The following is a 24,120-nucleotide window of genomic DNA, read 5'->3' on the forward strand; positions in this document are numbered from 1 at the left end:
TAGAGAAAATAAACAAAATAGGATAAAAGAGAGTCTGAAAAGTGGTTCACCAAAATAAAGTTTGCCAGAGATGGCGACCTCCCCACACTTAAATAATAGCATCGTCCTCGATTTTCACTCAAGCTGGGTGTGAAGAAGTGTCATCTCCGGAAGGATGTGCAGTAGGTGTCTCTGTGGTGGTCTGAGGCTTTGCAGTCTGGATAAGTATCGGAGGGTCTGCCTACTGAAGTGGATGCTCTGCCTGTAGAGGGATCTCTGGCGCAGCCTGCTCAGGTCCTACCTGCTCAGCCTTTGCTCGTGCCTCCTCCTCATGATCGTCCGCCTCCTCCTCAGATGGCTCAGAAGGGGTGTCAGGCTCGGAGGGGATGTCGTGGTGCCCAGATCGGATAATCAACTTTAAGTGCTCATAGCGTCGCTTGTTGCGATGCTCAGATATCTCATATTGCCGCTTGTTGCGGCGCTCCATCTGGTCCAACCGGTCAAAAAAGCGATGCACGAGGTGGTAGATGGGCTCTGAAGTAGGTGAGAGTGCAGTAGTGGTGGCTGGTGCAGCAGAGGTTGAAGGAGCAGCAGAGGATGTGGCTGTCTCAATAGAGTCAGTGAGAAAAGGAGGTCTGTAGCCTAAAGCCTGAAACTTTTTGCTATGAGGAATGATCTTCTTGCAGTCTGCAGCAATTGGCTTTTCATCAGCAATTTCCCAGGGCACCTCAGCTCGGCGGCCCAACTGAGTAATCAAGTATAGAAAGGGGAGAGTGCCTCTAACATGGACCCTGGCCATGTAATACCAGATGAATCGGGGGAGATATAAGTCATTTTCCTCCATCACACACCAGATGAGGGTAATCATAGCAACTGGCACCTCCGTCTCATGAGTGCTCGGCATCACATAGTTACTTAGAATCTGCTGCCAAATCCGAGTCTCATCATTTAGGTAGATAATCTTTATTCCTTTTGGGGCCACTGTGGACTTGCCCATGACCCAGGGGACAATAGGATCAAGAGCTATAGTCCTCTTGACTGCGTCCCAGTCAAATCTCATGAATCTCATATCTTCCTCAGCCTTTTGGTAACCATCTGGCTGATCTGACTTAGGCTGAAGTTGGAGGATTTCTTCAAGTGCCTCCTCAGTAACCAGTATCTGCTTGCCTCTGAGTTGGACTGCATCCAGGGATGTTTTGAAATAGTTACAGTAGAATTCTCTGACCCAGGATGAATTGACTTCAGTTAGGTTCCTTTCCAAGAAGAACCAACCTCTCTGTTTAATTTGTTCCGAAGTATATTGTTTGAGTTCTTCTGGAATTTTGAGGGTCCTTTCCAGGTATAGGTTCCTGGAAGTGGCAAAAACTGGATACTTTAGCTCACAGTATCTGTTGGCAAACTTGACAGGGTCTGTGGCAGGTAGTAGCTGATCGGCCTTTTCCTACAGGGTAAAGTTCTTCTCCCGCCAGGTATCGTTGTGGAGGATATCCAAAATAGAGATAGAAGATTCTCCTCTTTTCCTTTTTCCAGTGGTTGCTTTTCCTTTTCCCTTACTTTTGGGATCAGACATCCTGAAAAGAAAAAGTTGCAGGATACAGTTTAGGAACTAAAGCAGGAAAACAGGTAAGCAAATAGGATTTATCAATAGAAGCATAGATTGGCAAAAGAGGAATAAAGTGGCCATGTAAGCATGAATTGAGTTAATTAGATGTAAAATTTTGGATTATAGGCAAGTTAAAAGGTCTGAGAGTAAAAATCACAATCCAAAATATATGATATGTAGAATTTTTGTTAATTAGGAAAAACAGTAATCACGCCTTGAGTTAGAAAGTTAAAGTGGTTAGGTAAAAAGAGAAGTTAGAAAGTTAAAATAGTTAGTAAGTAAAAAGAAAGTTAAAGTAAGTGGCATGATAATGGGTTTCCTAGTTATCAATAAATTCACAAACTTGAAGAACAATCAACTTATATTCAAGCAAAGACTTTAGTTTATTGATGATAATTTATAAAATTGCAAAAGGAAAAAGAAATCATCAATAATGCAAGTTAGTAATCTGGGAACCAGAAAGAGTGAAAATGCAAGCCCATTCATCCATGAATTGGCTAGCTTGAAACCAAATAGCGCAAAACTTGAAATTGCCAAAACCAATTCATGAATGGGAGTTGAGTGAAATAATTTGTTGAAAAAAAATTTGGGCAGCATTCCGGCTAAAATTGGATGTTCCCGGGTAATAAACAGCAAGAAAATCAGTTCATATGACATTAAATAGTGCTGAAAAGATTAACAAATAACAAGAACATTAAAGAACAGTGTAATAGTAGCATCAAACATGTAAGAACAACATATGAACAACATCATTATCACAGCAAATTCAGAGTTACGAATAAGATAAAAACAGGTAGCAAGAATGGCGCAATTATCATGCCTAAGTCCACTAACCACATCCTAGCTACCTAACCACCTAAAGTCCACTACGATCATGCATCTCTAACTATCCTACTTTGAACATAATTCGAAAAAATAACTAACTAACGGAAAGAGGAATCGCTGTTTGGCAGAACCTGGTGGGCAGAGGAACGGAATTAGGGCTCAGAGAGATGGTGTTGGGTTGGGTGGTTGACACGGCGGCGCTAGGGTTTTGCGGTGGTGGCAGGGCTGCGAGGCGGCGGTCCTTGGCGGCAGTGGGGTTGGATGAGAGAGAGAGGGGAAAAGAGGGGCGAGTTTGGTTAGGGTAATGGGGGTGATGGTGGTTGGCTGGAGGTCTGGGAGGTGGCGGCGGCACTGGGAAGCTTGGAACGGGGCGGCGGCAGTGGGGGCGGGGTCGTGGAGGGAGGAGGAGGGGAGAAGAAGAAGAAGAAGTGTGACGCGGGGGGGGAGCGGGGTAGGGTTTCGCGTGGGTGGGTGTTGGTGATTTTGAATCCACGCAAACGTGTGGAGCACGCGATCGCGTGATTGGGGCGTAAAGGGAAATGACGCAAATGCGTCATTGACGAAATCGCGTGTTCGAGGGATATTGAAGGTGACGCGTACGCGTGGGGGACGCGGACGCATCGCTCAGAATTGTGCTAGACGCACAATTCCAGCATCGTTTTGGCGCAACTCTCTGTTTCCAATTAGGAGGCAAGGATTTTCATGCGACGCGTATGCGTTGCCCACGCCTTCGCGTGGTGTGTGTGAAGTGAAAGTGACACGATCTCGTGGGTGAGGTATAATGAAGGTGACGCGTTCGCGTCACTGACGCGATCGCGTGGCCCAATTTGTGCCTAATGCACCACAGCCGCACGATTCCAGCCCAACTTTCTGGGCGTTAGATCTTTATGCCGATTTGCAATCGACGCCCACGCATGGCCCATGCGCACACGTGAGGTGCCTTTTTTTTATGAAATTATGCAGTATGCAATATGCAATGCTACTGTGGATGCTATGAATAATTTCAGGTTCAATGAAAATAGAATAAAATAAAACTCAAAAACAAACAAAACGAAATAAAATCAAAATTAAAGAAAAGGAACGATCATACCATGGTGGGTTGTCTCCCACCTAGCACTTTTAGTTAAAGTCCTTAAGTTGGACATTTGATGAGCTTCCTGCTATGGTGGCTTGTGCTTGAATTCATCCAAAAATCTCCACCACTGTTTAGAATGCCAACAGCCTACGGGGTCCCAAATTAGGCATGTAAAGCCCTTGAGCAAATTCAAATAGTTTTTCAGGCTCTTGGGGTGCTGAATGTCAGAATAGATTCCAGGATCCCAAACCTTGCTTTTATATCCGCCTTTGTTTCGATCTATATTTTTCCAGCCGGGCGATTTAGAAGTTGTATTCTCACCAAGTTGACCAAACATCTTCCAAGACCCTTGCAATCGAATTCAAAACCAATCCCTACACTTCAAAGTGAAGCGTGGAACCTCATTGAATCTTGCATACCAGCCTTGAGCACGAACCATTTTCCTTTTACTCTTAAAGCCACAAAGAGCTCTAAGCTGGCCATCTGTTTCAAGCAAACCATATTCAAGTGGAAAAGTAAAGATAAAGGCTAAGGATTTTACCCACTTGAAATTTGTATTGGATGGTAATGGCCTTGGAAAAGGTGTTTCCAGTGGTTTTGCAAGCTCTACTCTCTTGTGTTCTTCTGTGAATTCTTCCACTTCTTTGCAAACTTCTTCAACTACAATCACGTCTTGGTCAAAGTCTTCAATATCTTCCTCATCGCTCAAGTCATAAGTTGGAGGTTGAGAAAACCTCCGCATCATTTTCATATTCATTTGGGGAAGATTCTTCAATCTCAAAGAATTCACTTGCGGATGCAAGTTCATTACTAAGAGAACTTGACTCGTGATTATCATTATCAAGGAAACTCGCTTCTTGAGTCGTACCGTCTAGTTCTTCATAAGATATCTGCTTTGGGGGCTGTGCATTATCCTCCTTAGCATAAATTGCAAATTTCTTGACGAAATTCTCTACAATTCTGGATTCCCATGGAGGTTCAGCATCTCCTAAGTCTTCAACCAATTCTTCTTCTTCGATAATTTCAGCTTCCTCCACTTGTTCCAGTACAAAATCATGCTCCTTACTGTCCGTTGGATTTTCTAGTATCTCCTTCATGCTGTGTTCTTCATTAGATTGCCCACATGAAGCCATGGGGGTTCCTTGAGTGTCTGAACGTCAGGAAGGTAATCGATTTATCGCTTGATTCAATTGGTGAAGGGTCACATGAAATTTTTTCACTGTTTCCTTGAGACGCTCCCTTGATTCTTGGGGTGATGGATATGGACATGGTGCATAGGGAAGTGGTGGTTCTTGGGAGTAATTGGATTGGAATTGGGGTGGATATAGATTAGGGTCATATAGAGGTGAATGGTAGTAGGGGGCTTGTGAGTATGGTGGTTCAAAGTTATGTTGAGGAGGAGGTTCATAGGTATATGATGGTGCTTGTTGGTAACCACAAGGGGGTCCACCATATCTATCATCTTGGTATGCACCTCGGAATGGCTCTTGACTGTAGTATACTGGTGGGGGTTGGTTGTCACGAGAAGGTCCACCGTAACTATTGTCTTGGCATGCATTGTAGAATGGTCGTTGTCCATGGTATCTTGGAAGGTGTTGTTGCCTAAAGGGTTGATCATATCCTCGGGGCTCCATCCATCTCTGATTATTTTGACCTTGATGCATGTTCCTGTTATAGCTTTCATTCTTTTCAACAATATTAGAACCAAACTCAAAGCGACGGGGGTGAGAACTCATAGTAACTAATAAAAATAAAAAAGCAAAAATAAACAAGCGAAATAAAATATTTACAAAAACCAATAATAAGGCACACGTTTGCAAATCCTCGGCAACGGCGCCATTTTGACGAACTGATTTTCTGCTAGTAAAAAAATTTATAAAAATAATCACGTTGTAAGTATAGTTTCTAAACCAACAGAGAATCCTTTCGTACAAAAGTTTGGTTGTCACAAGTAACAAAACCTAATAAAATTTATAACCGAAGTATTTAAACCTCAGGTCGTCTTCTCAAGGAATTGCAGGGAGGTATGATTTATTATTGGTTATGTAAAAGGGATATCTTTTTGGGTTTTTGAAGTAGGGAACAAGGAGAATAAATTAGTAATAAAGTAAATTAATAATAATAATAATAATAATAATAATAATAATAATAACTCTTGGCAAGGTATGAGAACTGGAAATCCTTTCCTAGTTATCCTTATCAGGTGTGATGAGAATTGGATTTTGCTCCCACTTAGTTAACCCTTACTAAATAAAGGAAACTCAAGTGGACTAATTCAATTGATCCTCAAGTCCTAGTCAACTCCTGTGGAAAGACTAGCTTTAGAGCGATTCGAATCAATTAGCAACTCCAATTTCAATCCACAGCTGAGTTTGATAACTCAAGTGTTATCAATTAATCAACCAAAGCCAAAAGGGAAGAAAATCTACTCGAATGAAAATAATTTGGATAAATCGAAAACATAATAACATAAATAGAATAAAACGATCTTATATCTGAAATACCTCAATTTATATTAATTAAGAAAATCCTAACATGAATGGTTCATAAGCCAAATTGAAAAGATAAATAACAATTAAAGTAATAGAATAGATAAAAATAGAAAATAAATTAAAGGAATATTGAACCTGGCATTGAAGTAATAATCATAAAATAAAAGGAATCCTAATCCTAAAACCTAAGAGAGATGAGAGAGCCTCTCTCTAAAAAGCTACATCTAAAACCTAAAATTGTGTATATTGAATGTTGTAAAAAAAAATGTCTCTCCCTTTGATTGCTCCATTCTCTGGCTTATATTCTGTGTTTCTGGCTTGGATCTGGGCCGAAAAAGGGTCCAGAAATTGATGGGGGCGTTTTCTGCAGATTCCTGTACGTGGCGTCCGTCACGCGTGCACGTGGGTCACACGTTCGTGTGGTTTGGAGTTTTCCCTGGTCACGCGTACACATCGGTCACGCGTCCGCATCAATTGTGTTATGCTCAAGGCACACGTCCACGTCAGTCACGCGTTCGCGTCAGTGCCATTTTGCGCTAGGCACGCGTTCGCGTCATCCATTCGTTCGCGTCGCTGCCTTTTCTTCAAAACTCCATTTTTGTGCTTTCCTTCCATTTTTGTATGTTTTCTTTCTATCCTTTAAGCCATTCCTGCCGTATGAGACCTGAAGATACTTAACACACAAATCACGGCATCGAATGGTAATAAAGGATAATTTAATTTAATACTTTTAAAGCATAGGAAACATGTTTTCACACTTATCACATAATAAGAAAGGAAAAGTAAAACCATGCAATTCATATGAATAAGTGGGTGAAGAATTGATAAAAGCACTCAAAATGAGCAAAAGATAAATCATAAAATATGGGTTTATCATACGCGCACACGTCAGCCATGCGTGCGCGTCGATCCTTGCTACTCAGCTCCTTTGTTTCTTGTGTTCCTTCCACTTTTGCATGCTTCCTTTCCGTCCTCTAAGCCAGTCCTGCCCTATACAACCTGAAAACACTTAGCACACAGGTCACGACATCGAATGGTATAAAGGGGAATTAAAAATTGAAAATTTAAAGGCTTAAGAAGAAAGTTTTCAATCATAGAACAAAATTAGGAAGGATTTGTAAAACCATGCAGTTTGTATGAATAAGTGTGTGAAGAACTGATAAAAACCACTCAATTTAGCACAAGATAAACCATAAAATAGTGGTTTATCAGAGCTCTGCTGAGTTTTATGGATTAATAAAAGTACTACTATTCTATTCTCGATTCGTGTTTGACTCTATTCTAAGATGTATCTCCGTTCTTCATTCTTGTGAATGTGTTGAACCGGCACAAGGTTATCTCATTCTACATGGGTTTGCAGTGAGTCTTTCATCAGACAACAATGAACCACTAGCTTGATTATACATATCTTAGACAGCTAATCCACGACTTTGTTGGGGACTTCTCGAGACACAAGTTCAGCTGAGGCATGGGGAGATTAGAGTCTTTGTGTTAAAGGCTAGAACCACAAGGCGCAGCATTCCTTGATCTGGAAAATTCGACCTTGTCTGTGGAGTTTTGAGTAGGATCATCAAGGGGAATGAACTGCAGGAGCTTCACCCTCAATCAGACTGGATCCGCACTAACCCTGGGGTTCAGCACTAGAGGAGAATCGGCGACCTCTCAAGAAAGGCGTTGATCACATACAGCCTGCCATGGAAGAAATCATTCATAGTTGGAGTAGACAGTAAGACCGGAGTAATCCAGAAGAAAAAAGAATCTCTGAAGCCTTAACCATGTTCTTATCACTAGTTTCATTCAATTTAAGTAATTTCATTCCTATTTTACTTTTATGCATTTAAGCAAACAAACAACTTTCTATCCGCCTGACTAAGATCTACAAGATAACCACAGCTTGATTCAAGCCAACAATCCTCGTGAGATCGACCCTGACTCACTCAGGTATTACTTGGACGACCCAGTGCACTTGCCGGTTCAGCTGTACAGAGTGTGGGAATCCGTGCACCAAGTTTTTGGCACCCTTGCTGGGAATTGTTCGAGTTTGAACAAACTAATGGATTATTTTGTTGCTTAGATTAGGTATTGTCTTTAATTTTATTTGAGTCTTTTATTTTCTTTTTCAAAAAAATAAAAAAAATGAAAAAGAAATTTTTAAAAGCTTTTCTTTTCTTCATTAATCTTTATCTTTTGTTTGAGTCTTTTTGTTCTTGTTCTTGTGAAAGTTTCGAAATTTTTGAGTCTTTTTCCAAAAATTTTCAAAAATAGTATCTTTTATTTGAGTCTTGTGTCAGTCCTTAAGTTTGGTGTCTCTTTTTATCTTTGTTCCTTTTGGTAGTTTTGGTCTGCCTTTTCTTGAGCTTTTAGAAAATTGTTCTTGTTTTTCTTCTTGGTATTCGAACTGTTCTTGTTACTTTCTTTTATTTGATTTCAATTTCTTTAAGTTTGATGTCTTTTGGTGTTTCTCTTGCAAATTTCGAAAAAAAATTAGTGTCTTGGCTTTTAAAATTTTAATTTTGGTGTCCTTTTTGTGTTCTTTGTTTTCTTTGAATTTTCAAATTGTTCTTTGTGTTCTTTTTTGGTATCCAAGTTGTTCTTGTTTCTTTTCTTGTTTTGATCTAAAAGATTTTAAGTTAGGTGTCTTTTGGTGTTTGTTTGCCTAATTTTCGAAAATTATCACTCTGAGATCTAAAAATTTTAAATTTGGTGTCTTTTGGTTGTTTTTCTCCTTTTCATTAATTCAAAAAAAAAAAAAATATATTTTCTATCTTTATTTCAAATTTTAATTTCAGAATCATTATCTTATCTTATCTTAATTTCAAAAATCAAATTTCAAATCTTATCTTTTTATATCTTATCATATCTTTCTTTTCATTTGATTCTTTCTTATCTTATCTTTCTTTTGAATTTTAAAATCCAAAACTTTTTCAAATCTTTATCTTATCTTTTGTTATCTTTCATTAAATTTCAAATCATTATCTTATCTTATCCTAAATTTGAATTTTAAAATCAAATCTTTTCAAAAAATCAAATCTTTTTCAAATCTTTATCTTATCTTGTTTCAAAATTCAAAATTTAAAATTTTAATTTTCAAAATCTTATCTTATCTTAATTCAAATTCAATTTTCAAAATTAAATCTTTTTCAAAAATCAAAATTCAAATCTTACCTTTTCAAATTTTTTTCAAATCTTCAATCTTATCTTTTCAACTTATTTTCAATCTTTATCTTATCTTGTTTCTCTTTCAAAATTCAAAATAAAATCTTTTTCAGATCTTTTCAATTTCTATCTTATCTTTTCTAATTTTAAATTTCAAAATTAAATCTTTTTCAAATCTTCTATCTTATCTTAATTTCAAATCTTTCTTAATTAGTTACTTGTTTTCTCTTTCTTGTTTTTCAAAACTTCCTAACTAATTCTTCTTTCTCCTATGTTCAAAAACTTCCCTTCTATTTCTCTCTCTTCTTTTTCAAAATTCATCATTCAATTTTTAAATCTTTTTAGTTAATAAGCTTTTATTTTCGAATTCAATTAATAAAAAAATAAAAACAAAAATGTTTTAATTCCAGTTTCTCTTTTCACTTCTTAATTTTCGAATTCTTTACCCCCTTTCATTCGAATTCTTCTTCTCTTCTCTCCATCTTGATTCTTCTTTCTTCTTCACATCTCACAGGGAGTCCTCTATTCTTTGATATAGAGACTCCCATTTTTCTTTGTCTCTTATTTATGTATGCAGGAACACCGAAGTCACTATGGATCAAAAGGAGAATACACGAATTGGGAGACCTATGGGTTCCTATACATTTGACACTCCTATTGACTCAGATGACTTTAAGGTCAACCAAGACCAGATCCTGCTATTACGGCAAAAGTGCCAGTTTTATGAACACGATCCCAGTAAGTTCATCTCCGACTTCCTGCAATTTTGTGACATTGTAGAGGCTAATGGAGTGGACCTTGAAGTCCCCAGACTAAAACTTTTTCCATTTGCTTTGAGTGCTCAAGCAAATAAATGGTGGCATATGGAACTCAGAGGGAGTGTGAACTCCTGGGATAAGGTTGTTTACAATTTCCTGAATAGGTCCTCTCCCTCACAGGGATTAACTAAGCTAGTGACAGATGTTCAGAACATCAGGCAAAAGGAGAGCGAGTCTCTCCATGATGCTTGGGAGAGGTACAAGCTGATGTTTAGGAATTGCCCTCCCCATATGTTCTCAGGATGGAACAAGACTATCATCTTCTATGAAGCTATCTCTGAGATAGCCAGGAAGACAGTAGATCACTTTGCAGGTGGTTCCCTATACTTTATAGAGACACACGAAGAGGCAGATGAGCTCATTGAGATAGCTGCCAATAACCAACATTTATACTCCTGTGAGGAGATCCCAGTTAGGATAGACGTTCTAGACATGAAAACCATAAAAGAAGGTGGGACAGTAGTCTTCACCAAGGAGGCCGAAGCTCAGGAGCCTGCTACTGAGGGACTAAAGGAAATCAAGGACCAGGAGGATCCTGAGAATACCATTGAGCACGCCCCTACAGAAGAGAAGGAACCTCAAGTTGATTCTTCTCTAGGCGTGCAAGAGGAGCCTATGACTCCCACAGAGCACGCCCTTGCAGAGGTAAAAGAGCCTCAAGAGCTACCGTTCCTAGGCGTGCAAACAGAACCAGAAGATGAGACTGTGGTACTGACCAAGGAGTGCAGTACTTTAGTCCAGAATGAACTACCAAGGAAGATGCCAGACATAGGGAGCTTTCAGCTCCTAAGTCCTATTAGAAAGATCACTTTTGACAAGGCCCTGTATGATCTTGGCTTGTGTTTAAATCCGATACCTTCATCTGTGATGAAGGAGCTGGGAATCCAAGAGACACAAGAAACAAGGATTACCTTGCATGAGGACTGGATGGTGTTCAAGGCTCTTGACCCTCCATTACCCCCTGACAAGGGAAGTACTCGCATAAAGGATTTAGCATTCATGCCTCCCCCTTGATTGAAACCATTTCAATCCCTCCTAAGACCAAACGTAAGTTTGGTGTTGGATGTACACCATCCACCAAGGAGGAAGCCCCAAAAGGAAGATGCCTAAGGGTTGGAAAAACAAAAATATCCCTACTGAAGGCTTTTTGCCATGGAAGATGATAATATTCACTTATCTCATCTTAGTATTCACTATGGAAGAGGAAAATGGCACTAAGGGACACCAGCATATTACTGCAAGCCCAACCCTACATCATGCAGTGAATAAGAGCCTGTCTCTTGAGCGTATTAAGCTAATCCATGAGAGCACAGGAAGGATGCTTCTAGTAAGGAGTAAGAATTTATTCCTCTATGATTATCTTCCTCCTTGAAAGGAGCTGTCCGTCAAGCTAATGACATTAAAAAAATGCTTGTTGGGAGGCAACCCAACCATGAGTAAAGTATTTCTATTCTTATTTCTTTTGTTTATTTTCATTTGAGTCTATTTTAGTTTATTTCTAGAGCTTTCCCCTGCTTTTTAATGTTTGTGATCATGTGCAGTAGTTAGAACAGAAACAGAAGCAGTCAGAGCTAGAAACAGAACTCCCTGGAGCAGAGACCTTGCTGGCGTTGGACGCTAGCCAGGGAGGCCAGAGTGGGCGTTCAAAGATCAATGAGGGAAGAACAAAGAGTTATGAGGGAAGAACAACAAAGGCAAGGGCGTGACATAGAGGAGATCAAGTACTCTATTAGATCCTCTAGAAGGAGTAGTAGCCGCCATCACTGAGGTGGATTCATTCCCTTTACTCCCCTGTTGTTTATTTTATTTTTTGTTTTTCATGTATTTTGTTTTATTGTCTGTTTCTAGTGCATGATCATATTTATGTCTTAAGGCTATAAAGTATTCCATATATCTCTCACCTTACTTAAAAGAAAATTTTATTTGAAAAAGAAAAGTAAGATGCATGAATTTAAAGTTTTATTTTAAGAATAGTTCAATTATTTTGATGTGGTGGCATTGTTTTTGTTTTTTGAATGTATGAATAAACAGTGTACATTTGAAATTGGAGTTAAGAATATTGGCACTTGAAAGAATGATGAAAAAGGAGAAGTATTATTGGTAATCTAAAAAATCCAAAAATTGATTCTTGAAGCAAGAAAAAGCAGCAAAAAGAAAAAGAAAAAGTATGTTGCAATAAAAGAAAAAAATATGAATGCGAAAAAAAAAGGCAATAGAAAAATCCAATAGCTCTTTAAACCAAAAGGTAAGAGCATGGGTCCAAGGCTTTGAGCATCAATGGTTACGAGGGTCTAAAAGAAACAAAATCTTGGCCTAAGCAGCTCAAATAAGCTGTCCCTGACCATGTGCTTGTGGTGTAAAGGTGTCAAGTGCAAAGCTTGAGACTGAGCAGTTAAAGTTGTGATCCAAAGCAAAAAAAGTGTGGTTAAGAACTCTGAACACCTCTATCTGGGTATTCTAGCAAAGCTGAATCACAATCCGAAAGGATTCACCCACTTTAGTGTCTGTGGCATTTATGTATCTGGTGGTAATACTGGAAAACAAAGTGCTTAGGGCCATGGCCAAGACTCTATAAGCTGTGTTCACGAATAAAAAAGAACTAAATTAGGAAAGTCAATAATATCATCTGGATTCTAAGTTCCTGAAGATGCCAACACTTCTGAGCTTCAATGGATAGTGAGGTGCCAAAACTATTCAGAAGCAAAAAGCTACTAAGTCTCACTCATCTAATTGAAACTGAGCTTCATTGGAAACTCTGATATTTGTTGTATCTTGCTCTTCTTTATATCCCACTTATTTTTAGTTGCTTGGGGACAAGCAACAGTTCAAGTTTGGTGTTGTGATGAGCGGATATTTTATACGCTTTTTGACATCATTTTCATATAGTTTTCAGCATGTTTTGTTTAAGTTTTATTAAGTTTTCATAAGTTTTAATGAAAATTTCACATTTTTGGATTCTATTTTGAGTTTGTGTGTTTTTATGCAATTTCAGGTATTTTCTAGCTGAAATTGAGGAGCTGGAGCAAAAGTCTGTTTCAGAGACAAAGAAAGCATTGCAAATGCCATTAGGATCTTACCTCCGTGCACTCAAAAGAGCTTTTCTGGAGCTACAAAAGTCTCAATGGATCGTTCTCAATAGCTATGGCAAGTTAACATCCAGGGCTTTCCAGAAATATATAATAGTTCATACTTTGGTTCAAAATAAAAGGCCCAAAACTGGCATTCAACACCAGCCATCTACCGCAGTTCGGGCGTCCAACGCCCACAAGGGAGTAGCCAGCATTCCAACACCCAAAAAGGACCCCCAAGTAGGCGTTCAACGCCAAAGAGCCACCTTAGCTCATGGAGACCCTCAAGGCTCAGCCCAAACACTCACCAAGTGGACCCCGAAAGTGGATTTTCGCACTAAAAGACTGTTTTACCCTTCTTATGTCATCCTTAGTCATTAGATTAGTATTTAAAGAAGAAGATCACCCTTGTTTAGGATCTTTGCCCATCTCTCCTGGTATATTTCAAACCTTTCATTGTATTTCTCTATCAGTATGAGTTACTAAACCCCCTAGATTGAGGCTAGGAGCTCAACTGAGTTTTATAGATTAATAAAAGTACTACTGTTCTATTCTCAATTCATGTTTGATTCTATTCTAAGATGTATCTTCGTTCTTCATCCTTATGAATGTGTTGAACTGGCACAAGGTTATCTCATTCTACATGGGTTCGGAGTGAGTTTTTCATCGGACAACAATGAACCACTAACTTGATTATACATCTCTTAGACAGCTAATCCACGACTTCGTTAGGGATTTCTCGAGACACCAGTTCAGCCGAGGCACGGGGAGATTAGAGTCTTTGTGGTAAAGGCTAGAACCACAAGGCGCAATATTCTCTCATCCGGAATATTCGACCTTGTCTGTGGCATTTTGAGTAGGATCATCAAGGAGAATGAACTGCAGGACCTTTAGCCTCAATCAGACTGGATCTGCACTAACCCTGGGGTTCAGCACTGGAGGAGAATCGATGACCTCTTAAGAAAGGCGTTGATCACATACAACCTGCCATGGAAGAAATCATTCACAGTTGGAGTAGACAGTAAGACCGGAGTAATCCATAAGAATAAAGCATCTCTAAAACCTTAACCATCTTCTTATCTGATGATTCAAATTCACTCCCCATATAAAAATGATGAATCCGTTCTTTTGGCAACCGCACCAATCATCAAGTAATAACCCACAGTAGAGTGGGATCGTATCCACAGAGATTGGTGGATTTGAGCACTTTTAATCAATTGGTGAATTAGTTAAGCTAAGAAAAATAGATTATGATTGTAGAATTGTAATTGGGCAGAATTATAAATAACATCAAAAGTAAAGAAAAGCAGTAAAGTGCAAAAATGGAAATGGCAGTAATGTAAAGTGCAGAAACTTAAATGACTAAATTGTAAATCGGAATGGGGATTGATAGAATGTAAAGAAAGCTATAAAGAAAGTGGAAGATAAGAATAGAGGAGATTCATTGAGATCAGTTGATGTTGTTCTCTTTGGATTAAATCCAGTTCATCCCATCTTCAACCATGCAACTCATTGACCTCTTGGCAATCATGATTGATTGAGCTCCAATCCCTTGGTGACTCAATTTCTCAGATCTTGATCAATAGCCAATTTCTTGGTCTAATTGCTCATGAAGAGAGATATGCTTGGTCCCTGATTATACCACACATCATCATAGGTCCAAGTAGAGGGAGAATTATATGTCACCATATCCAAACACCAAAACCCAGATCCTACTCAAGTGTGAGAAGGTATTTCTAGCATGGTTTCATATTTCCTTTTCCAAGGTTTCCATGAAACCCATTTTTATTCAATCTCTTTTCCAAGATAATTGAACACTAACATTAAAACGAAATTCCTTCTAGCAAATCAAAGAGAAGATGAAGAGAAGAAGGAATTAACTATCATTAATCCATCAAGTACAACAGAGCTCCCTCTCTTAATGAGAGGGAATTTAGCTACTCATAGCTCAGAGAAAGGTACAAGAGATGGAAGAGATGATAAAGTGAAAAAGAAAATCTAAAAACTCTACTCCACAACTTAGCTTCCTAACTGCTTAACCCCCTTCTCAGTACTTTCAGGGGTTATTTATACTACTCCAAACACTAGAATAAAGAAAATACAAAAGAGAAAAGAAAAATACAATTTGGAGGGAAAAGAAACTCAATAAACGTGACCTTTCAGGCTGGCGTTTGGCTGGCGTTCAAGTAGCGTGCCACGCCTAGCCTCCAATTTGGCTTGGCGCGCCACGCCAAGCTCTTCAAGTGGCACGCCCCATGTGTTGATGTCCCTGGCGTGCCATGTCTTCGAGCCCAAGTGGCACGCCCAGGGTCTTCTTAAGTGTTGGTGTTGGCTTGGCGTGCCACGCCTTCGAACCCAAGTGGCACACCTAGCCCTTTTCCTTCTTCCTTTCTTCTCTGGAAAGTTGAACTAGCGTGGCACATCCAGGGTCTGCTGTGCCATGCCCATTGTGGGTGCTTGATCTTCCTCTCTGGCCAATTGAACTAGCGTGGCATGCCCAGGTTCTGGCGTGCCACGCCTATTGTGGGTGCTTGATCTTTCTCTCTGGCCAATTGAACTAGCGTGGCACGCCCAGGTTCTGGCGTGCCATGCCCAACATTCTTCTTTGATCTAGTAGCTGGCGTGCCACGCCTGGGTCCTCAAGTGGCACACCTCAGTGAGAATCTAGAGCTGGCGTGCCCCGCCTTCGACACCAAGTGGCACGCCCAGCCTTTGCTTTAGCCTTTTTTATCATTGGCGTGCCACGCCTGGATGCTCAAGTGGCACGCCTAAGTGAGGATGATAGCTTGGCGTGCCTTGTCTTTGACACCAAGTGGCATGCCCAGCTTTGCTTTGGTTTCCTTGAGTGCTGGCGTGCCACGCCTGAGTCTTCAAGTGGCACGCCCAAGTGACAACTGAGAGCTGACGTGCCACGCCTTCAACATCAAGTGGCACGCCCATCCCTTTTGGCTTTCAACTTCTTCTCTGGAAACTTGTACTAGCGTGCCACGCCTTGATGTTCAAGTGGCATGCCCACTTCAATTTGGCTCTTTCTAGCTTGGCGTGCCACGCCTGGCTCTTCAAGTGGCACGCCAAAGAGATGATTTGAAGCTGGCATGCCACGCCTTCGATACCAAGTGGCACGCCCAGCCTTTTGGGTCTTCAATATTGCTCTCTGTAATCTAGTACTGGCGTGCGACGCCTTGATACTCAAGTGGCACGCCCCTTTAGTGTGATTCTTTTCAGCTTGGCGTGCCATGCCTGGCTCTTCAAGTGGCACGCCAAAGTGACAATTTGAAGCTGGCGTGCCACACCTTCGATACCAACTGGCACACCCTTTTTGTGGCCTTTATCCTTGCTCTCTGGAAACTTACACTGGCATGCCACGCCCAGCTCTTGGCGTGCCACGCCCATGCAATTTCTTCAATCGTTCTCCTCTGGAAATCATAACTGGCGTGCCACGCCCAGTTCCTGGCGTGCCACGCCCATGTAGAGGACTTGAGGATTCTTTCTGGAATTCAATACTGGCGTGCCACGCCCAACTCCTAGCATGCCATGCCCATGCATTTTTGTGGCGTTTGCTCCAAATGGCACGCCAGTTTCACACACCCAGCTTTGTCTTGTTGTTTTCTTCCCTTTTTGATGCCCTTTTCATCTGAAATTCAGCACAAACTCATTTCAAAGCAATGTACCAAAATGTTCATCAAATAGTTCATGAATTACAATGATCAAATGAGATTATGCTCTTTTATGGTCCTTTTTATGCAAGAAAAAAGGGTACATGATGCAAGTCATCACAACACCAAACTTAAGCTTTGCTTGTCCCAAGCAGATCAATGTGAGTAGTTCTTAAATGAATTGAGACTTGACCTTGAATGGATGCAATCATTACTAAGGATGAGGCTATGTGTTTAACACATGAATATTTTTGTTTCAATGTCACAAAGAACTTCTAGATCCTTGAGGGTTCTTCCAAGTATAAGCTTCAGGGGCCCTTTTTATTGGTTGTCACCTTGAAGTAGTAAGAGTTATTTCATTCTCTTTTGGTTGTTCTTTCCTTTTTCACTTTTTCTTTTTCATTGACCACGACTCTAAATGTTTTGTCTCAAGACAACCCTTTAGTTAGGCTTTCAATTAGCACTCCCAAACCAGTTGGCTTTAGGGTACTAGGTGTTGAAACACCCCTAAGAATTTACTTACCCAGGTCTCTTCTTGACACATCTTCACCACAAGCATACTAGGTTCTCTAACTCTTTTGAGCTATTTAGTGTTTCTTTTCATCCTAGTAGTTGATGCTCAGAGTCTTGGGTCTTTATTGCTTACTACTTCTTAGTTCTATAGATATTCAAGGGACACCCCTTAGCCTCTACTTGTCATACCTTCTAAGCCTAGTTGCTTTTCATCACTCATTTTCTTTCTAGTTCATTCAAAGTTCTACACTTAGTTCCTTATCTCTTAGTTTTTGAATAGTCCCACTTGGTTTTAGTCTCTTTTGCTCTTGTTTTTGTAACACTCACAATGACTCTTATGGAAACAACTATTCTTTTATTGATGTTAATGAAACTTGAACTAACATTGCATTTTCTTTCTTGTAATTCATAAGACTCATAAAAGACTTCAGGGCATAAAAAAAACTACGCATTAAACAAAAACTATCCTAGCATTGCTATTTATTATCAAACAGAAATTTAAACATAAAGAAACTAAACAGAAATCCAGAAATTTGATAGTGTCAACCATGGAACTCAACAACCTTGAGCAGCTTTAGTTCATTGGCCCTTTTCCCTTGTCTTTCTTTTTAGAAGGGAAGGAGTCATCATCATCCTTTTTGGAGGATCCCTCTTGTGCCTTTGTGTCTTTGGGCTTCCAGAATCCTAGCCTCCTCATGTAATTTCTTTCATCCTCCTTGTGCTTGGCCAGAATTTCCTTTTGTCTTGCACTCAACTCCTCCATTCCTTGCATGAATGTTGGGTATCCAGGGTTTAAGGCAGCCACAGCATTACACAAGTGATTCAGCTTCGCTTGTGTGTTGATATCATATTGCCTCCTTGAAATAGTTCTGGCATCATAAAGATTTCTGAACTCAGCAAGGTTCCTCTGCTGCCATTTATTTTGCTCCACTATCTTGTTGAGTGCGCTTTGCATCTCTCCCCAGTCGAACTGTTCTTGCTGCTCCTTCCTCATGTGCTCCAAACTCCCTTGGAGTTGTTGTATGTTCTGATTCACTTGGTCCCATTGTTGTTGTTCTTTGAGTTGGTTGACATCCTCTCTCAGATGATGTATATCTCCCCTCATTTGGTGTATATCTCCTTGTAATTGCTCCCAATTAAAACCTTCATAAAATTGTTGATATTGTTGGTATGGTGGTGGTTGAAGTGCTAGGTAATGTGGTTACTCTTCTTCTTGTTGTGGTTGCCCTTGTGGTACATGAGCATGCCCTCTATGCTCCCTTCTCCTCTCAAGTGGGTTGACAGCCACCACTTTGGCCATCTTCTTGGCAGTTATGGGCTTGTCTTGTTCCACCAGCACCTCATCAATAATCTTCTCAACCCCTGCTTCATCACACAGCCTCTGGATAATTCTGGGGAAGGCCAACCTTATGCTATCCTTGGTGCTTTTTCGTACCCTGTTGATGTTGTTGGCTATCATTTCCCCAACATTCATATTCTTACCTTTCATGATGCTGTATATGAGCACAGCCCTTTCAAGTGTTACCTCAGATGTGTTGGATGTTGGGTTGAGAGATCTTCTTACAAAATCTAGCACCCTCTAGCTTGGGGGTTCAAATCCCTTCTTCTCAGCTAGTTGGGTCTCCCATCTTTGTCATTTATCTATTGCACATTCAACACACAAATCTCATTGAGGATTTAATCAAATCCTGGGTCTTCTTGCTTCATTCTTTCTTCTTCATTCTTTCTTCATAGCTCCGAGTGGAGCTTGTTTACTTCACCATGAGCATCCTTTCTATATTAGAGAGGTTGTAGTCAATGAATTTCCCCTAACATAGCTAAGATAGCCATAGGGTTGCCCTAACTGAGGTACATCATTGGCATAGAACTCTCAAACAAAGCTCTCCACCACTTTCCTTGGTGGGTTGCACAAGAGTGCCCACCCTCTGTTGTTGATTTCCCTGTTGATCTCAGGGTGTTCATTCCTTCCCAATTGAAAGCCAACCTCTGGGATGATCTGCCTCTCACTCACCCAACCATAGAATTGGTTTTGGTTGAATGCTGAGAGGAACTTATATTCATTGTGGCTTGAGGATCCTGAGGTTGGTTCCTTAGTCTTTCTCTTCTTTGATGATGCGGCTTTTGGTGGTGCCATTGGGATGAAGAAAGGGTGTTTGAAGGGTAAAAGAAAGTTGAAGAAAGTTGCAAGGGAGCAAGTAAAACACAGTTTTACTCCAACACCAAACTTAGAACTTGGTTGTCCCTAATCAAGTAGAAGAAGAAAGGTAAATAAAAGAGGGAAGAGACGAGAAGAAAGAAGGAATTGTGGGGTTCTTTTCGTATGTGAAGTTGGGGTTTGAAGTGGGAGGAGAGGTGGGAAAAGTGAGGGGGATTTTTATAGGGGTGGAAAGTGTGGTCTGAATGGTGGGAAGTGAAAGCAATTCAATGTTTTCCCACTTGGGGAGTGGCACCTAGCGTGGGAAGAGGCGCCAATCCTTATCCCTCTTTGCTTCCTGCATGTGTTGAGTTCCAAAGTGCAAGTACACTTTGACTTCTTTGCTTTATGAGCTATCAATCATATGGGCCCCATTCTCTCTAGTGAAAATAAAACCGAAACCCTATCAGTAATGACAAAAGAATTCTCCACATTCCTTTTAATATGAGTGAATGAAATTGCAACTGATGAGTGTCGCTTGGGACACCAAACTTAATCCCATTACATTTAATAAATTTGGTTCATCATTGGGTTTTTAATGTGTTCATAAGGGTGAATTAACTTTAATCCTTTCACATTCCTTTGCTTCTAACCCCTTCCGAACACATTTAAAACCAACTTTCCTGCACTTACCAACTTATTAAATGCTTTCAACTTGGATGGTATTGGGCTTGCTAGGTGATCTTCGTATGGTGGTGGCCACACCAAACTTAATCTCTGGGCTTACTTCTCAAAATTTAATTTGTTCAATTGGTTGTAAGCCTAGATTAAGTGGGTTGGTGGCCACACCAAACTTAGCTTTTTAGCTAGTTCTCAGCCCAATTACCCATCATCGGTAATTCTATTCATCAAATTGCACTTTCAGAGAAAAAGAAAATAAATTGAAGGTCTTCAAACTACCAAAACTAATATTTAAACTTCCTAATCTACCACTTACAATCTACCTTTAGAAAGAAATGAAAAAACAATATTAAACTGAGATTTAAACTACCTAAGTTGACAATTTTTAAGCTACTTCTAAGAAAGCAGTAAATCAAAAGGATATAAAGTGTTGGGGTGCCTCCCGACTAGCGCTACTTTAGCGTCATTAGCTTGACGTTCTTCCTTCTTTATCTGAGATGGTAGTTCACTCTCTTCTCATCTAGTGAGTCTCCCAAGTAATGCTTGAGCCTATGGCCATTCACAGTGAATGTTCTTTGTGTTGTGTCCTTCATGAGCTCTACATGACCATAAGGTGATACTTTGAGGATGGTGAAGGGTCCAGACCATCGAGACTTGAGCTTCCCTAGGAAGAACTTGAGTCTTGAATTGTACAACAACACTCTCTGTCCTTCTTTGAACTCTCTCCTTGCTATCTTTTGATCATGCCACCTATTTGTATTTTCTTTGTAAATCTTTGCATTGTCATAGGCTTGATTTCTGAATTCCTCCAGCTCATTGAGTTGCATTAGCCTCCTTTCTCTAGCAGCTTGATCATCAAAATTCAGCATTTTTAGAGCCCAGAATGCTCTATGTTCAAGCTCAACTGGTAAGTTACAAGCCTTACCAAACACCAATTGGTATGGAGACATCCCAATGGGTGTTTTGAAGGCTATCCTGTAGGCCCATAATGCATCATCCAGCTTCTTAGACCAATCCTTTCTTGAGCTTCTAACAGTTTTTTCAAGAATTCTTTTGAGCTCCCTGTTTGAAATCTCAGCTTGTCCGTTGGTCTGTGGATGGTATGGAGTTGCCACTTTGTGCTTGACTCCATACTTGAGGAGGAGTGCTTCAAGTTGCCTATTGCAGAAGTGTGTTCCTCCATCACTAATGAGAGCTCTAGGAACTCCAAATCTGCTGAAGATATTCTTTCTCAAGAAGTTCATCACAACCTTGTTGTCATTTGTTGCTGTGGCTATGGCTTCTACCTACTTTGACACATAATCTATAGCCACTAATATATAATTGTTTGAGTAGGAGAATGGGAAAGGTCCTATAAAATCAATTCCCCACACATCAAACAATTCTAACTCCATTATAAACCTCTGTGGCCTCTCATTTTTCTTGGGTAGATTGCCAGCCCTTTGGCATTCATCACACCTTGATACCAATTCCTTTGCATCCCTGAACATCGTTGGCCAATAGAACCCATATTGTAGCACCTTGGCTGTGGTTCTTTCCCCACTAAAATAGCCTCCATATGAAGAGCCATGACATTGCCAAAGTACTTTCTGCCATTCTTCATGGGAAATACACCTTCTCAAGATCCCATCAGCACACTTTTTAAACAAAAAGGGCTCATCCCAAATGTAGTGTTTAGCATCTTTGATCAGCTTTTTCCTTATGTGTTTGTTGATGTTGGTTGGTAGTTCTCCAATAGCCTTGAAGTTGGCTATGTCCGCAAACCAAGGAGCTTCTTGGATCATCATCAACTGCTCATCAGGGAAGCTCTCATTCACTGCAATTTGGGGTATATCATCTTCTTTTTGTGGGATCCTTGAGAGGTGGTCAGCCACTTTGTTCTCTGCTCCACTCCTATCTTTAATTTCAATGTCAAACTCTTGGAGAAGCAAGATCCATCTTATCAGTCTGGACTTGGACTCTTGTTTGGTAAGCAAGTATTTGAGTGCTGCATGATCAGTGAATACAATTACTTTAGAGCCAATAAGATATGATCTGAATTTATCAAAAGCAAAGACAATGGCAAGTAATTGCTTCTCTGTAGTGGTATAGTTCCTTTGATTCTCATTAAGGACTTTGCTGGCATAATAAATGACATGCACCAATTTGTCCCTCCTCTGTCCTAAGACAGCACCAACAGCAAAGTCAGATGCATCACACATCAACTCAAAGGGTAGATTCCAGCTGGGTGGAACTATGATAGGTGCAGAGGAAAGCTTGTTCTTAAGCTCTTCAAAGGCTAGCATACATTCTTTATCAAAAACAAAAGGTACATTAGAGACAAACAGGTTGCTCAAAGGTTTGGCAACCTTGGAGAAGTCTCTAATAAACCTCCTATAGAAGCCAGCATGTCCTAGAAAACTTCTAACTGCTTTGACATTGCAAGGTGGGGGTAACTTTTCAATCACCTCCACCTTAGCCTTGTCCACTTCTATGCCTCTTTTTGAGATCTTGTGGCCAAGAACTACCCCCTCTGTAACCATAAAGTGGCATTTTTCCCAGTTTAATACAAGGTTGGTTTCTTGGCATCTCTTTAACACCAAGGCTAAGTGCTGCAAACAGCTAGAATATGAATCACCAAATATAGAAACGTCATCCATAAACACCTCAATGAATCTTTCAATCATGTCTAAAAATATGGAGAGCATGCACCTTTAGAATGTTGCAGGTGCATTGCACAATCCAAAGGGCATTCTCCTATAAGCAAAAACATCATAAGGACAGGTAAATGAGGTCTTTTCTTAGTCCTTAGGTTCTACAACTATTTGGTTGTAACCAGAGTAACCGTCCAAGAAGCAATAATACTTATGTCCCGCAAGTCTTTCCAACATCTGGTCCATGAAAGGTAGGGGGAGGTGATCCTTCCTGGTCGCCTCATTAAGCTTCCTATAATCGATGCACATGCGCCAGCCGGTCACTGTTCTTGTAGGTATCAATTCATTCTTCTCATTTGGTATAACAGTGATCCCTCCTTTCTTTAGGACTACTTGAACTGGGCTTACCCAAGGGCTGTTTGAGATAGGGTAAATCACCCCAGCTTGCCACAATTTCAACACCTCTTTTTGGACTACTTCATTCATGGTTGGGTCTAGCCTTCTTTGCTACTGTCTTGAGGGCTTGGCTCCTTCTTCAAGTAGGATTTTGTGCATGCACATTGAAGGACCTTTCAAGTCTGCAAGTGTCCATCCTATAGCATCCTTATGTTGTCTCAGCACTTGGAGTAGCTCCTCTTCTTGCTCCTCACTCAAGCTTGAATTAATGATCACTGGGTAAGTTTTGTTGTCACCCAAGTATGCATACTTCAAGCTTGGAGTCAGGGTCTTCCAGCACTCCTCTCTTTTGAGTCCTTTCTGAAGCATAGAAGTACTCGTTTTCAGTTACAGTCTCTATGACATCTATGGTTTCTTCAATGGTTTTCTTTTTGTTGAGTGAACCTCCTAAAGAATGGTCCACATCTTTCTTTGCTTCATATGATAACCCCTCATAGAAGATGCGAAGTTGAACCCATTCGTTGAACATATCTGGAGGGCATTTCCTTGTCAAGTCTTTGAACCTCTCCCAGGCCTCATAAAGTGTTTCACCATCTTGTTGTCTGAAGGTCTGCACCTCAGCTCTCAATCTATTGACTCTCTGTGGAGGGTAGAATCTTGCTAGAAATTTGTTTACAACTTCATCCCAAGTTGTGAAACTCTCCTTGGGAAATGCTTCCAACCACTTTGCTGCCTTATCTCTGAGTGTAAAAGGGAACAAAAGTAGCTTGTAGGTGTCAGGGTGTACACCATTGGATTTTACAGTGTCATAAATCCTCAAGAATATAGTGAGATGTTGGTTTGGGTCCTCTTAGGCTTCTCCTCCATATGAACAATTATTCTGGACAAGTGTGATGAGTTGAGGCTTCAACTCAAAGTTGTTAGCATGGATTGTTGGTTTGAAAATGTTGCTGCCACAGTTTCCTGGATTTGGGTTGATATAGGAGCCTAAGACTCTCCACTCTTGCCCAATATGATTGCCAGCATCTACTCCAACATGGTCTTGTACCTCTCCTTCCAGAGTAGCTCCTAGATCTTCCTCTACTACTTCC

At 40.3% G+C, this 24,120-nt stretch overlaps 1 protein-coding gene across 1 annotated transcript; it reads right to left on the reverse strand.

Moving 5' to 3' along the window:
• Nucleotides 20,489-20,950, reverse strand: LOC107620573. The gene has a single exon (XM_016322710.1). The coding sequence runs from the start codon at nt 20,948-20,950 to the stop codon at nt 20,489-20,491; it is 462 nt and encodes a 153-aa protein (XP_016178196.1).

The sequence above is a fragment of the Arachis ipaensis genome, chromosome B10 (assembly GCF_000816755.2).
Source record: "Arachis ipaensis cultivar K30076 chromosome B10, Araip1.1, whole genome shotgun sequence".
In the NCBI taxonomy this organism is placed as follows: domain Eukaryota; kingdom Viridiplantae; phylum Streptophyta; class Magnoliopsida; order Fabales; family Fabaceae; genus Arachis; species Arachis ipaensis.

Bases quoted from the DNA above. Each gene is read 5' to 3' on its own strand.
- LOC107620573 (XM_016322710.1), bottom strand. From the start codon at position 20,950: ATGTCTCCATACCAATTGGTGTTTGGTAAGGCTTGTAACTTACCAGTT.